General features: G+C 36.0%; 1 protein-coding gene across 4 annotated transcripts; it reads left to right on the top strand.

The window, feature by feature from the left end:
* Window positions 1-3,500: 3,500 nt before the first annotated feature.
* On the top strand, window positions 3,501-14,060 carry LOC103701800 (AP-4 complex subunit mu-like). Of its 4 annotated transcripts, none has more exons than XR_005513307.1 (14): window positions 3,501-3,704; window positions 5,193-5,287; window positions 8,407-8,610; window positions 8,828-8,944; window positions 9,062-9,190; window positions 9,748-9,874; window positions 10,380-10,486; window positions 10,655-10,759; window positions 10,878-10,972; window positions 11,886-11,973; window positions 12,162-12,222; window positions 12,337-12,410; window positions 13,233-13,738; window positions 13,849-14,060. XR_005513307.1 is itself a non-coding variant. In XM_008783973.4 (13 exons), exons 1-13 carry the CDS (start codon window positions 3,647-3,649, stop codon window positions 13,329-13,331), a joined length of 1,356 nt encoding a protein of 451 aa, XP_008782195.1. In that variant the 5' UTR covers window positions 3,501-3,646; the 3' UTR covers window positions 13,332-14,059. The 4 variants fall into 4 exon arrangements, 2 of the variants coding, with proteins under 2 accessions (XP_008782195.1, XP_026658298.1); XR_005513306.1 differs by having other exon boundaries at window positions 13,832-14,059; XM_008783973.4 differs by having other exon boundaries at window positions 10,383-10,486; window positions 13,233-14,059.
* The last annotated feature ends 476 nt before the right edge of the window (window positions 14,061-14,536 follow it).

Genomic DNA, 14,536 nt, shown 5'->3' with positions numbered 1-14,536 from the left:
AGGTGGATCCACATTTGATGCACATTGGAAAGCAAATGTTGAAGTTCTTCTCGTTGAAGCATACTTCTGTTCAGGTTATTGGACTGCAATGATTGTTTTAAATTGAAACATTTTGATTTTTCTTGCATTATGCAGTAAAAAATTAAATTAAAATAAAAGAGAGTTCAAAAATCTAAATTTTGGAAGAAGGAAAAATGTTAATTTTCAAGTAGCCTATTGTTGTAAGAGTTGAAACAGTACATTGGTGATATTGCATAAATGATGCATATTGTGAACCTCTGATGCGAATAAGAATGTCAATGAAAAGGACATGATAATATACAAGGCTCTTGCCACTGTAGGGCCTGAGAATAGTCGGATGTACATAGCCTTACCCCCGCATGCATAGAGCCTGTTTCCATGCTTCAAACCTGTGACACCCAGATCAAAATGGAGCAACCTTACCGTTCTGACAAGACCCATCCTCTCAACTAAGAATTTTAACAAAAAACACTAAAAGATAATGCATTTCTAGAGTCGGGGGTTCAAAAAGACAAGTAATAACCAATTAAGAGAGTAATTGCTACCTAAATGGGATCAGAATATGGTGCATTTGTTTAAAATTTTCTGTTCCAATACTCTGACTTGCTTGTTTCACTGAGCTATTATTTTGTATATCTTGTAGATAAGAATGTGAATCCCAGTTAACAGCAAGTGGTCTAATGTGTAGACATGCACTATATCAGAGGCATATTTATCTTTAAGGCTTGAAAAACAGTTGCAGTATGCCAGCAGCTGAGGTACCGCATTTTGCCTGAGCAGTATGCAGCCACGTGGGTGGGTACCTAGACTGTTCGTATATGCCAAGAAATTAAAAAAATAAATAAATTCATAATCACAGATTAAAAAGGCAGAAAAATAGAAATAACTAGGAAAATGTAGAAAAATAACAAAAAGTTGGATAGAGGACAGGAGGAGAGGAAGCACTCGATCACTTATCCAAGGTTTGAGCTTATGCAGGCGACTTGGGCAGCCACAGTCTGTTCTTTGATACAATCCTTATCTTTTTTCGCCTTAAGTGGATGCTTCTCTTATAATAACCATTAAGGAACCACGCAACCCTAATCAAAACCATTATCCCCTCCCTTCTTTTTTACTTCTATCTTCCTCTCACCTTAATGGGTTTCAGGGGCATATTTCTGCTTAATTGCAAGGAAATTAAATCCTTACAGGTATTAGATCCTCAACTGATAAATTTTTGCTATTTTAGAATCCTTATTTTAATTTTTATGGTCCGAAACACTAAAAATAGGAACTGAAATGTCGACTACTTCTCATCTGATATCCCCAAGTTTTCACATTAGTTGATATCATGATGGAGCTTGTGTTTTTCTACAAAGCATTAAATGTTATTGGTTATAAGAGTCAGATTCATGTATATTCTTTTTATTCTTGTGCTGCAGTGCATTCATGCTACAATTCTTGTGTCATCATGACCTTGCCACCATCATCTTTATACCCCAATTTTTGTGCCCTTACCCAATGCTATTCTCACTGACACGCAAAAAAGACTTCTCTGAAATTTCTCGGTAGACCATTTCACCTGAGTGATGTTTGCACTCTGGATTTTTTTTCCCTGGGTAGGATACCATAACATAGAAATGAGCAACTAGTTTTGATTTGTATGCAGAGACCCATTCTGGTTTGGTTGGATTCATAAAGCAAGCCAATAAACAAAAGTATATCTTGAAAGCAAAGCATGCATAACAACTTACCAGCACCTGTTTTATATCCTGTTATAAATAAGTTGATCTTTGTCACTTGCACAGCATATCAAGGTTTTGTTTTTTCAATGGAACTCTAGTATATATCTTTTCTCTTGCCGACGCAAGCCTTGCTTATCATAGATAAGAATCATAAATAAACATTCTTCACCTCTCCTCTGTCCATCCTAACATCTTTTCCTAACCGAGATACCGATGTCTTTGTTGATTATTTCCTCTTTGAGTCTGCATTGATGTTAGTCAAATGCTGCCTTCTCATTAGAGAACCATCCTGTTATTACATTTCCCATCCCTTGACTCTGGCCTAAACTTCTTTCAGCAGCCACACCAATCTCTGGAGGTCTCTGGTCCTCTCTCTCAAATTTCTTTTTTGATACATCTGCTGTATCAACTTCAAATCGATCCACAGCCAGTTCTCATACAGAAGAGGAGAAACTATGCCAGAATAATCAGATCAAATCCTTACTCTTATTTTGATGGCACAGAACAGTCCCTTGCTGTTTCTTTCATCTGCTGAAACAATTCTAAAACAAGGATGTAATTGTCACACTAAACTCAGGGCTTCTGAAATTTGACTCAGTTATAATTGCATATATCATTTCAGCTGCTTGCAAATTCAAGCCCTCCAATCGATCCGTGCCTCTTTTCATGCTCCTAGAATTCGATACTTTGTGTTCACTTGAATCTTGCATTGGAAATCTCAGCAAATCCAGGATTCAGGTGGTTAGATTTGAAAACTGCCAGCATAATTAAATCAAGCCAGGCAAAGGCTTTAAGCGCAGGCTAATGATCGCGGACATGGCTTGGGATGGATTTGGGATTGCACAGAAATTGCTGTAGAGTGGTAGGATCATCAGCCACATTCAATGGTGCTATTGCATCCTAATTTACTGCACTGAAATGCCTGGCCACCAAAGGACCAAAGCCCTGTTTGGCAAAATGAAAGAAAAAATAAAAATCAGATTGCTGCATCCACACTATAACCACTCAGGACTATATCTAGAGGATATACATTCAAGAATCAAGCTTAGAATCTTTGGCTGCTAGGCAAAGGAAGGAGCAACTCTTACCTTTAGAAAATCTCATATGCGGGAAAAATAAAAGCAGCATATTCTAGCAAAATAATATTTCTTCTTTCAAATTGGCAAGTTCCAACAAAATGGTAAAGACTTGAAATGCTGTCTTCGACGAGGAAAATAGATAATGAACATCACCTTCTCAGGAAAGGTATGTTGCAAGAGTCTTTCAGTATCGCACTGCAGTATAAAATGTTGGCATCAATAAACAAAGAAAATCCTCTCATAATTAACGGGGTAAAAGATGAATATCGAATCATCATGTCTATTTACTTGGATTTTAGGTGGATGATATGAAGTCCGCCCATTAAAAGGCCTTAACGCTTCTGGAATCACTACAGAGTCATCCTCTCCCCAGCACGTGCGGTTGCAATAAGAGAGTGCACAAACTTTATAAATTTCACATTATTACTTTATCTAAGTATTATTATTATTATTATTATTGCTAAAATAAATATTTTATATACTATAAGTACCGAATAAATTTATTAAAATTAAAAAATAATAAGTTTCGGAGTGCTCTAACTCCTAAGCAACTTTCTTTTCTGAGTCTACTAGGTGTATTAGGAGTGACAGGCTATATAAAATATTACTTGGTTTATAATTTTATTGATCTTTTTAAATAAATGCTTAGTATTATTTAGGGCTTTTAATCGTGCCGACCTGATGACTACCATTATATATTTTCTTGGCGTGCAACGCACGTGTCGAAAGGCCCGGTGAGAACCGAAGGGCTCTTTAGCTAGCTACCAGCGTCGTCCGTCCGCCTTCTCCTTCGGGGCTTTCTTTGTTCCAAGCAAAGAAGCGATGATCTCGCAGTTCTTCGTGCTGTCGCAGCGAGGCGACAACATCGTCTTCCGTGACTGTATGCTCTCGCTCCTTCCCCTTCTCTCTCCTTTCCAGTTTACTCCCGAGATCCCATCGCGAAGCGCCCTTCTTCGGTGAATCAAAACCCTAACATTAGATCGGCGCGAGGGCGATGGTATCCGTGGGATACCACTGGCTGGAGAATCTCTGGATGCCTTCTTTGCTATCCTGAATTGGCCTTTGATGGATTCGAATATGATCTATGTCCCACGGGTTCCTTTCCACCGAATTGATGACCAGAAATCCATAGAGTAGTTATATTGGTTCTTTAAATCGATGCCTCAATTCTTGTTTGTGCTATAATGTCTTGAGTTGATCTCTTTTTTACGAGATCGGTCACGATCCCGGCTGCTTTTTGGAGCTAGAATTGTATACTGGTGCCCGGATTGCCGTTTGTTCCCTTGTAAATTAGTTGTAAAGCTGTATTGACAAGCCTTTTTTCCTCAATGTTATAACATTGATCATAAAAACAACTCCTTTCGGTAGTTATATTTCAGTGTTGCCCACGATGCCACCTTTGCCCTTGTTCGAGTTTTGATGTATTCTCTACTACACAGTGAGATTGATCGTGAATCTGACCTTTTTATTAGCTAATGCTATACAATTATCCAAGTTTCGTTTTTTGTTCCTGCATAATGTCTATATTTTGATGCTTTTCCTGCTTTGCCGCAGGACTGGTCATGCACCCTACTCCTTTCTGTAGCGAGAGTTATACCATGAATATGTGGATCATGTCAATTGCAGTTTTTGTTGAAATTTGAATTGCAAATACTGAACAAAAATGTATTCTGTAGTATATTTTGTTGTGTGGTTTTATCTGTATATAATGCTTCATCAAGGAAAAAAATCAGAGGAGGATATTGAGAAAGCTCGAAGTGTGTGAACTTTTTTACTAGACTAGGATGATCCATCAATGTTCGAAAAGCTTACTCGAGGCTTGCTTCACCTTTGACTTTGAGATGAGGCTCCCTGAAAACATACTAGGGCTCTAGAATGGAGATATATACATATATAGACAACATTTGCTTGAATTTTATATTTCTACATAATTATACATATATTTTTGTAGAGATACCCTTAGATTGTGCTCCCTCGTGCAGAATTTTGAAATCTCTAAAGGTTGGTATCCTTTGAAGCAGCTCTTTTCATATATGCAGGAATTTTTAGGTTTCTCTTTTATTATCTTTGAGATCTTCTCTTAAATGGGCCAGTATATCTATAGAATCAAAAATGATCACTTGTAGTTTTAAAACAAGTGTGCTACTATCTATAATAAAAGTAATGTGTTTATTAGCCATGGGACTATGATAAAAACTTGTCAATCAGCTATTTTGGTCTTTCTTCTTGTCTCTAATGTCAAACCATTTGAAGTTACTTTGTTGAGGTTTGAAGTTTGTTATGTTTTTTGTTCAGGATCATAGGTCTAAGCTAGGTTTGAAATCATTTTGGATATGAAATCAAATATCCCTTTATTACAATGATGCAGATCGTGGTGAAGTGCAGAAAGGGAGTGCAGAGATATTTTTTCGTAAAGTGAAGTTCTGGAAAGGGGATGAAGGAGAGGAGGCACCACCTGTCTTTGTAGGTATTTGCATATGCAAAGTTAATTTACAGTTCTATATCTTTGTTTCAAACACTATTATAAATATTTCAGAAGAGGCTGCAAGCTTAGCCTACTAAATCAACAGCTGAAGATGAAGCAACTTGTCCTCATGAAGTTTAATACCAGTTTGGCAATGTACAAATCACTGTGCTATTTTGTCTTGTCCTCGCCACTTATTTTATTTAGAAAATACCACTATTTATAGGCAAAGTTAATTTACAGCTCTATATCTTTGTTTCAAACACTATTATAAATATTTCAGAAGAGTCTGCAAGCTTAGCCTACTAAATCAACAGCTGAAGATGAAGCAACTTGTCCTCGTGAAGTTTAATACCAGTTTGGCAATGTACAAATCACTGTGCTATTTTATCTTGTCCTCGCCACTTATTTTATTTAGAAAATACCACTATTTATTGGCCGCTCACCCAATCTATGGCTCATGTAGTTTGTACACTAAGAGGGTGAAAATCTTATGCTATTATTTTCGTTACTAATCTTGTTCAAATATCAGTTATAGAGATGCATCATGTTCTGATTCCATCGTTCAACTTTCAAGGGGATGACTGAAATTTTTTTCTCCTAATAGGATCGACCACAAAGAGTTCTTAGTAATCATTATGGTCATGCAATCATAAATGATGCTACAATATGCTATGAAAGTTGCCAATTTGAAGTTCAAAATAATGGTTTGGAGTTATATCTCCTAGAATTGTTAGGATAGTGGCGGAAGTGACAATTCTAGATGTGTTATCCTCATTTGTGAGTAACATATTGTTTCTGGTAATTGCTTATTTATTTGAAGGAGAAAAATGGAGCATGGTAGATACATTTTTCAAGCAGCAAATGATAGTGAAAATATTCCCTTCTTTTTCTTGCAGTTTGATATTCAGCCTAAAAGTTGAAAACTTAGAATATGTAATGTTTCTTCTTATTCATCCAGAGGATGAGAATGCATTTTGAAAGATGCAGTACTCAATAGTAAAATGCTGATATGTGACACAGTTCTTCCTGTTAAAGTGAAACTTGGATAACATTTTGCTTGCCATTTTCTTGAGATGTAAGTTTTGTGACAGATGGATAATGTTGTTAGTGCAGCCACTAAAATGGAGTCTATTATGTACTACTTAAATTATATTTTTGCAACTATCACTTTGATCGACTTATTTGTGGTAGATCAATACCATCTCACATAATTGGCCTTCTTGGATGTGAATTAGTCTCCTTTACAAAGAAATAATTGTCATCAGAAGTTACACTTGAATACTAAACTTTTTTCAAATTAGTGTGAGTGCTATCATACATGATGGGGATTTACGAAAACCCTAAATCAACAATTAACACTATTTCAATTAAGAGAGCTTTTTCAAGAAATTGAGAAAAAAATCAAGAGTTCTGGGTAGTGACACATTGCCTCTAAAGTAGAATTCACACTTTTGCTTCAGCCACAAATTTACTCACAAGCTTCTGACTTTTGAGATGTTGTTTTATTGATCAGAATTATTCAAGCAGAGTTTATGCTATTGAAATAGCGAAGACATCATGCCCTCAAACAAAGGGACAAATGTGACAAGGTACTTCTGCTCATACCAGTCTTGTTGAGAGCAGAAATTCCACTTTTCAGATAGCATTTAAACTCCCCCCCCCACCCCCCCCAAAAAAAAAAAAAAAAACCCAAACAAAAGAAGAAGGAAACTTTTAACTAAGGTCCGTCGAACCGATACTGGGACCTGTGCCGGTCGGCTATTAGTTCGGTATGGGGTGAACCAGGCGGTTCACCTTGGTTCAATAAACCATGATTCAATCTTTTTAAAGAGGTGGGTTCGCACTGGTTCCGCTCTGAACCATTTGGTTCGAGGCAGGTTCAGAGCGGTCAGGACGGTTCGGAGAGTTTTCAAAAAATAGGGCGAACTAATCCGGTTCCCTACCGGTTCGGTTTGGTACGGGGTGAATCGGATAGTTCGGCGTACCTTACTTTTAACTGTTCATGTGGAGCTGCTGATTTAGATTTCCCCAAAGTGCTATGGTTCCATCTAGGCACCAAGTGTTCCATAAAATATTTTGGGGGAAAAGAGAGCCATCACTTGTGAATCTTGTGATGGGACAACAGGTTCTGCAGTTCAGTTCAAGCCTTGCAATGACTTCAACTTTTGGATGAAGGGCACCAACAAATGGGGCCAAAACAATTGTATACTCCCTGCATATGGTGTACTGCAATGTATGTTTCAACTTCTATCCATCTAGCGCAGAAAAGACCCATAAAGCCCAGTTAGATTTACCCTTTGGAATCTAGGCAGCATGAGGTTGACCCTCAGTATATGAATCATTTAGGCAGCACTTTCCCATTGTGGCTTGCGATTTTGTATCCTCTATATGTGCTGGTGTTGTTCATAGAAATTGTTTTAGCTTTGTGCCAAATACAATTTTGCTTGCTCTTTTTGTTTCTGTGTTTGCACTTGCATTTATCTCTGTTTGTGTATTGTTTTGGGGGATAGGATGGGGGAGGGCACTCCATCACTGATCTAGATTTAATTAAATTTTTTTTCGATTATATTGACTATGAAGATCTAGTATGTCATTTTCATAGTCTGATGCTGATTCACACTTTGTCAGCTTTTTTCCTTTCATGTTGATCACTTGGGTTTTGGTTATCTTCTTTCATCTTTAAATTAGTTTACATATACAGAGTAAAGAAGATAACTACACTGAAAGTCCACTTGAAAACATCAAAGTTTGGTTAAGTCCAAGGAGTTAAAGTTTGAAAGTACACTCAACACGGTTATGGAATCTGAGTCCATAAGAAGGGTTTCCTTTTTCTTTGTTAATTAAATTGAAAGGTATCAATGTTGGAGTTTAGATCTATGCTCAGTAGTGCAATTTAGTATATTTAGCTGTCCATTGTTCAATTTAATCCTTTGTTGCATTATATCATGCATAAATTATCTTGCATTATATTGTACTTGTTCTGTTCTGCTCATGTTTTTCCATCAATTATATGTTGACATTTTGCACATTTACTTTCTGATATCATCTAGCTGTACATCACCTCATCTTTTCATCATGAACTCTTACAATTCATTTCTTTTGTTTTTATTGATAGAATGTGGATGGTGTTAATTACATTCACGTGAAGGTTGCTGGATTGTTTTTTGTGGCAACTGCAAGGGTTAATGTTTCACCATCACTTGTTTTGGAGCTTTTACAAAGGATTGCACGCGTCATTAAGGACTACCTTGGAGTTCTTAATGAAGATTCATTACGGAAAAATTTTGTACTTGTGTATGAATTGCTCGATGAAGTCATTGTAAGTATTTTGTGCTATTATGTTTGGCATAAAAATATTTATTGCTTTGTCAATACATTATATATTTTTTTTCTTATTTTGTGATCTACAAGGCATAGTAAGTTGTTATTTTTTGCTAGTCTTTGACCATGAGATTTTATGATGGTTAAAAGTGATAACTAATCGAATGGTGATTTATTTCTGGTGGCATTTAATTTGTATTTAATCCTATTTTTAGGACTTTGGATATCCACAAACAACATCTACGGAGGTTTTGAAGTTGTATGTGTTTAATGAACCAATAATGGTTGATGCTGCACGTATGCCACCTCTTGGCCCTGCCGCCATGTTTATGGTATCATTTGCTTATATTGTCATTTTGCACTACTATGACAGATGCTCTGATGACATCTTCCATTTGCAGCTATTTTGATTTGATTTAGTGATTAACATTTGATATTTGGTATTGCAGCAAGGCACCAAACGGATGCCAGGTACAGCTGTTACCAAATCTGTTGTAGCCAATGAGCCTGGTGGTAAGAAGAGGGAGGAAATATTTGTTGATATTATTGAGAAAATAAGTGTGACATTCAGCTCTAGTGTGAGTAAATATGTCTTTTACTTTGTGCAATTTAGTTAATTTTTTCATTGAATGCAAATAATTTAAAATTTCCTTGGATACAAGTCATCGTTGATGAAGTGATGTGCATGTAATGCAGATGTTAAGTATTAGATTACCAATTTAGATGTTCATGCGGTGTATTTTAACAGCCAAGTAATTTTTTATTTATTGAAGTTAAAATTCTTATTACAGTGAGCTGTTTTTCTCCAATGATTTTTTATTGCTATTTTCCAAATTTGTTTGGCTAGTTCAAGTATGTAGACTCACAATTTGAACTTCATATAGTTATTCATTTAATGCAAAATTAGTCGAGGTCTTGTGGATTTTTTAAATACTCTGTTCTAATGTTGTTGAATGCTTAATACCGGTCTTTCAAATTTTCTGGTTACTTCTGTCTACTCTTGTTAAAAAATTTCTTATTATTATGTGGAATGTTGTATTAGCTCAGTTTTTTGTTTACTTTTGCCTTGTTGACACCTCTAACTGGATCTTCTTAGTTAGCAACAGGTTTCCTGATACTCTGCTTCTCTAAACAGGGCTACATACTGACCTCTGAGATTGATGGCACCATTCAAATGAAAAGTTATCTTAGTGGAAATCCAGAAATTCGTTTAGCTCTTAATGAGGATTTGAGCATTGGTAGAAGCGGGGCTTCTGTCTATGGTATAGTTCGTGATTCACATGCTTATTTACTTCTTTTTCTTTAAAGATTCTAAGTATCATAGTCATGTCTCTTTTTTTTTGCTTGTGGCAATGACTTTGATACTGTGATCATGTATTCTTCATCATTTAACCGACTCAACAAATATCCATTGTTAAAGGTAGTCCGTTATGGTACTGTTCATTTTTGTGACTAGAACAGATACTTCTAGCTAGTAAAATCTGCAAAGGCAATAATTCTCTAGTTGATCTTTTTGTGGTTCACTGAAAACTGACAATTATTTCCGATCAATTCAAGATCTGAAATACAATTACCCTGGCTATAGAATCCTGGTGTCGTTCCCAAATAGTAGTTTTTTTTTAATTAATTTTTTTTTTCCTCGTTAATGGCATGTTCCAGTTTAACTTAGAAATATGCAAATTTATATATTGCTAATTTACAGTTAATAGGATTTTGCAAACTCATTGATGGTTATGACACATTATTTTTATGAATTTGATTTTTCAACAGACTACAGAAGTTCTACTGGAGGAGGGCTTGTGATACTTGATGATTGTAATTTCCATGAATCTGTGCATCTTGACAGTTTTGACATGGACAGAACTTTGGCATTGGTGAGTAGAGTTCCCTGTAAGACACATCGACTGTGGCAAACAGTTTCAATTCTGACAAACCCCTCTTCTCCTATTTATGATTTGACACAATGGGACAACACTGTTCAATGCTTGCTCTTTTATCTTTGCAGCCAATTTAGGAACTTAACTTTTCTTTCTTGGTCACAGATCCCTCCAGATGGAGAATTTTCTGTAATGAACTATCGTATGACTCAGGAATTCAAGCCTCCTTTTCGTGTTAATGCATTTATCGAAGAAGCAGGACCATTAAAGGTGTAGACATGCTTCTCTGAGGTTTTTGCTGTTATGGCATGCTTCTGAAAAAATATAGTTAATATAATAAGTTTTGACTTCAATATGTCTGGATATATTTTATTCTATGATTGAATAGGCTGAAGTTATTCTGAAAATACGTGCTGATTTCTCCCCGAGTGTCACTGCTAACACGATTGCTGTACAAATGCCAGTTCCAACTTATACAACAAGGTGATTATTTTTTTCTTGCTTCTGCAACTCTTGTATTAGGCTGTTATGGGTGCCTCTTGTGGAATTGCCAATTTTGATGGTCTAAGTTCTTTAATGACGATGGTTATCTTTTTTGTGCTTTAAATGGGGTTTTCTTTTAATTGCTTCCAAATTCCATCTTTAGGTTTCCTTAACGGTTGGAAACTTTCAGTAAAATGGTTTTGGTGCACTTTTGATCTATATGATGTCATCAACCACATTTTTGACTGGAAGTAATGCATATATGGATTTGCAATATTTGTGTGTTTGTGTGTCCTTGTGAGCATTTTTCAGTTTACGACACAGAGACTCACAAGATATAGTCCTTAAACTCTACATATTGGCTATAAAAGGTATCAAAAATTGTACGAACCACTAATTTTTCAAACATGATTTTTTCCCACCTTTTATTTTAGGGTTTGCTTAGCTTCAAGGAAACCTGTGGAAAAGGAAAAGAAAATATTTTCCTTGTAAAAGAAAAAAATCCAAGTTCCAATGTTAATAAAAAGAAAAAAGAGACCCCAATTATACTTCTTCAGTAGGACCTTTGGTTTCATTTTTCATTTTCTGAAGGTTCTTAAAAGAAAATGAAATGTTCAGTTATCAAAAAAACAGTCATATATTTTTTCTGTGGAACCAAACAACTGGAAAATCAGATTTTCAAGAAAAAAAGGCAGTTTTCTGATCTGTTCTCATTGCAACCGAACAGACCTTAGTAGTCTTCTATGTAACCACATGGGAGCTCGATGCCCTGACATCATGAATCTTGTATATTTGATGTTAAACTAAAATTCAAGGTTTGTAACATGTGAGAGTAAATATTCTTCCTGGAATTTGAATTACATTATAATGTTTCTCTCCTGATTAATTCTTATTTTTGGAAAATTTTGTTTAGAGTTAGTTTTGAGTTGGAACCTGGTGCAGTCGGACAGACGACTGATTTTAAGGAAGGAATGAAGAGATTTGAATGGTGTCTAAAGAAGGCAAGACTCGTAGCTATTTTTTTTATTTATTTCTTATATTTTTTACATTAGTTTCGCTTGATCATTTAGCATCTCGATATGCGTCAATTTTGCGCTTATTTTATATACAGTCTGAACATGTACATTTTTTTGTCTAACTTATACTTGGCCACCTGCATGTTGGTTTAAAATAATCCATAATATTTCAGATTGTTGGTGGATCTGAACATACATTGCATGCAAAGCTCACCTTTTCTCAGGAGTCACATGGTATGCACAATATTTCAGTGGACCGAGCTTGATTCAGTTCTCTATTTTCTGTAATATTTTGTCTTTGAGTTAGTCTTAGCTCCTGTCAATACAAACCACTATTCTGTAATACAGGAAACCTCACGAGAGAAGCGGGGCCTGTAAACATGAATTTCACAATACCGATGTACAATGCATCGAGGCTTATGGTGAGGCAGTCAGTTGATTATGATTTCTTCATTTATTAATTTGTTCATTACTTCATCATCCTAGTCACTAAGCTAAACCAACATTTACACTTGTTTTTGTTCTGCATGGTTTTTGTTTTTCCTGTAAAACCATCACTTGACCCCAGACTGTTGAAATTTAAGTGGAAGTTCAGTTGTTGGATATCAAGTAACCACTTTTAGAAATTCTGTTAATTGTATGCAAACATGTCAAATGTTGTGATTGCAGACCTTTTGTAGGTAAAAGAGCTACTCCAACCACTTATTCACAACACTCCAAGAATAGACTGATTTGTTTATTTTTCTGTTAAAAGATAATCTTCATAAACTTGCTCCAATTTATCCTTGTGTGTTTAAGTAAGTGACCTATTTGAAGGTTGATCTTAGAGGATGCTGGTTGGGTTAACCATGGAAGGTAATTAAGTAATATTAGATGCTGTGCTGCAAGGCTGTAGTCAAGTGGACAAGTAACCTAAAATATTTTGGGCAACCTTTGACATGCTCATGACTTGGATCTTTAGCAGAAAAGTTTGCCATGAGAACGCTTGGTTGGGCAATGTATCGCTCTCTTATTTGGGCTTCGTGACCATGATGTGATCCTCCTTTTCTATTATCCACATCAAGCATCATGAGTCTCCTTAGGCTTTATAACTAAATGTATTACTGCTGCCGCGACAAACTCATCACGATGTATCGCTTCTGAAATTGTTAGCTTCTAAAAGAATATTTACAACCGGCATTACTTGAAATACTTTCAAAATTATTACTGATGGCATTTTTGTTTTGTTTTTCCCCCCAATGCAGGTAAGATATCTACATATAGCCAAAAAATCCAAGACCTACAATCCTTATCGGTGGGTGAGATATGTCACACAAGCAAATTCCTACGTTGCTCGCTTATGAGAAATTGTTTTTACCCCCCTCTCTTTGTTTATCATCTGCACTTGGTTGAATGTATCAGCAAGACATGATATGACCAATTCTTTCTGTTACATGTACCGCTTTCAATGATTTCAACTGCAGGGAGCCCTTTCTGGACCTTTAAAAGAAACTTTAGAGCCGTGAATACTTATGTATTGAACCGCCATATGCGCATCTCCCTGGCCATGCCATCTATATTCTCTATTGGTAATAACCCTCCTGTCGTTCTCCTTAGAATGCTGAGGAGCATGTCCTTTTTGTCATTTGGAGCCATTGGATTCCCTTACAGCTGCGATTTGTGAAAATTACATCGGCTAAGCTGAAGCTTAGCTATGGTATACGGAATATGCTGTTCCATGTAGCAGTGCAAAGAAGTCTAGATGACCCAGGTGGGAACCGGACTGCTTGAGCTTGGCTTGTTATATGGAAGGAGTAATTGAGCTTTTTTTGTTGAAGCTCGGCTCTTCTTACATGCGCTGCAGATGCCTTTTCTTTGCAGATTGCAAAAGCCTCGTATTATTGGAATCTAAAGCTGGCCTCTGCTCGTCATGCTCTTATAAAATCTTTGTGGACCCTGTGCCATGCAAGTCTTTGCGTCTTGTGGATTTATGGAGGACTATTGATTTGGCATGCCCACCAAGTGTTGAAATTTTGGAGTTATTAATTTAGTCATATAAAAAATTGCTACTATGAAATACTATTTATAGTTATATTTAACTCATGGCATACATTTGTAGTGACCAAAACATTTAATCCAAGCATTTTATCACTTGAAAAATCCTTGCCGCTAACCATATTTCCATTCCTATAAATCAATCATGTAGTCTGCTTCTGAGAAAAACAGGGGGTCGCTACTAAATTTCAGATGTTGTCTGTAGAAGTATCATTAACTCTGATCATGTATGTCAACCAAGCCCAAAAGATCTCCAATTTTATAATTATGTTGGTTTATGGAACTAGAATTATCTGTGTAACTCCTGTGTTCAATTTTCACGCATTCCATTATCCTACGATGATAGTCACCAATATTTGATTGAATTGGTTGTTTGGGTCATAACCTGATCATGATTAGCCATTAGTCTGTTGTATCATAGACAATATAGTGAAAAAATAATTATTGTTGCCCAGATGCCTACTGTATATATAAGGTGATAAGGAAACCCCAAAATCAGAAAAATAGTCAATAA

This window comes from Phoenix dactylifera, chromosome 9 (assembly GCF_009389715.1).
Source record: "Phoenix dactylifera cultivar Barhee BC4 chromosome 9, palm_55x_up_171113_PBpolish2nd_filt_p, whole genome shotgun sequence".
NCBI lineage: Eukaryota > Viridiplantae > Streptophyta > Magnoliopsida > Arecales > Arecaceae > Phoenix > Phoenix dactylifera.
Note: the sequence above shows the minus strand (reverse complement) of the source record. Positions and strands in the feature narration are given on the sequence as shown.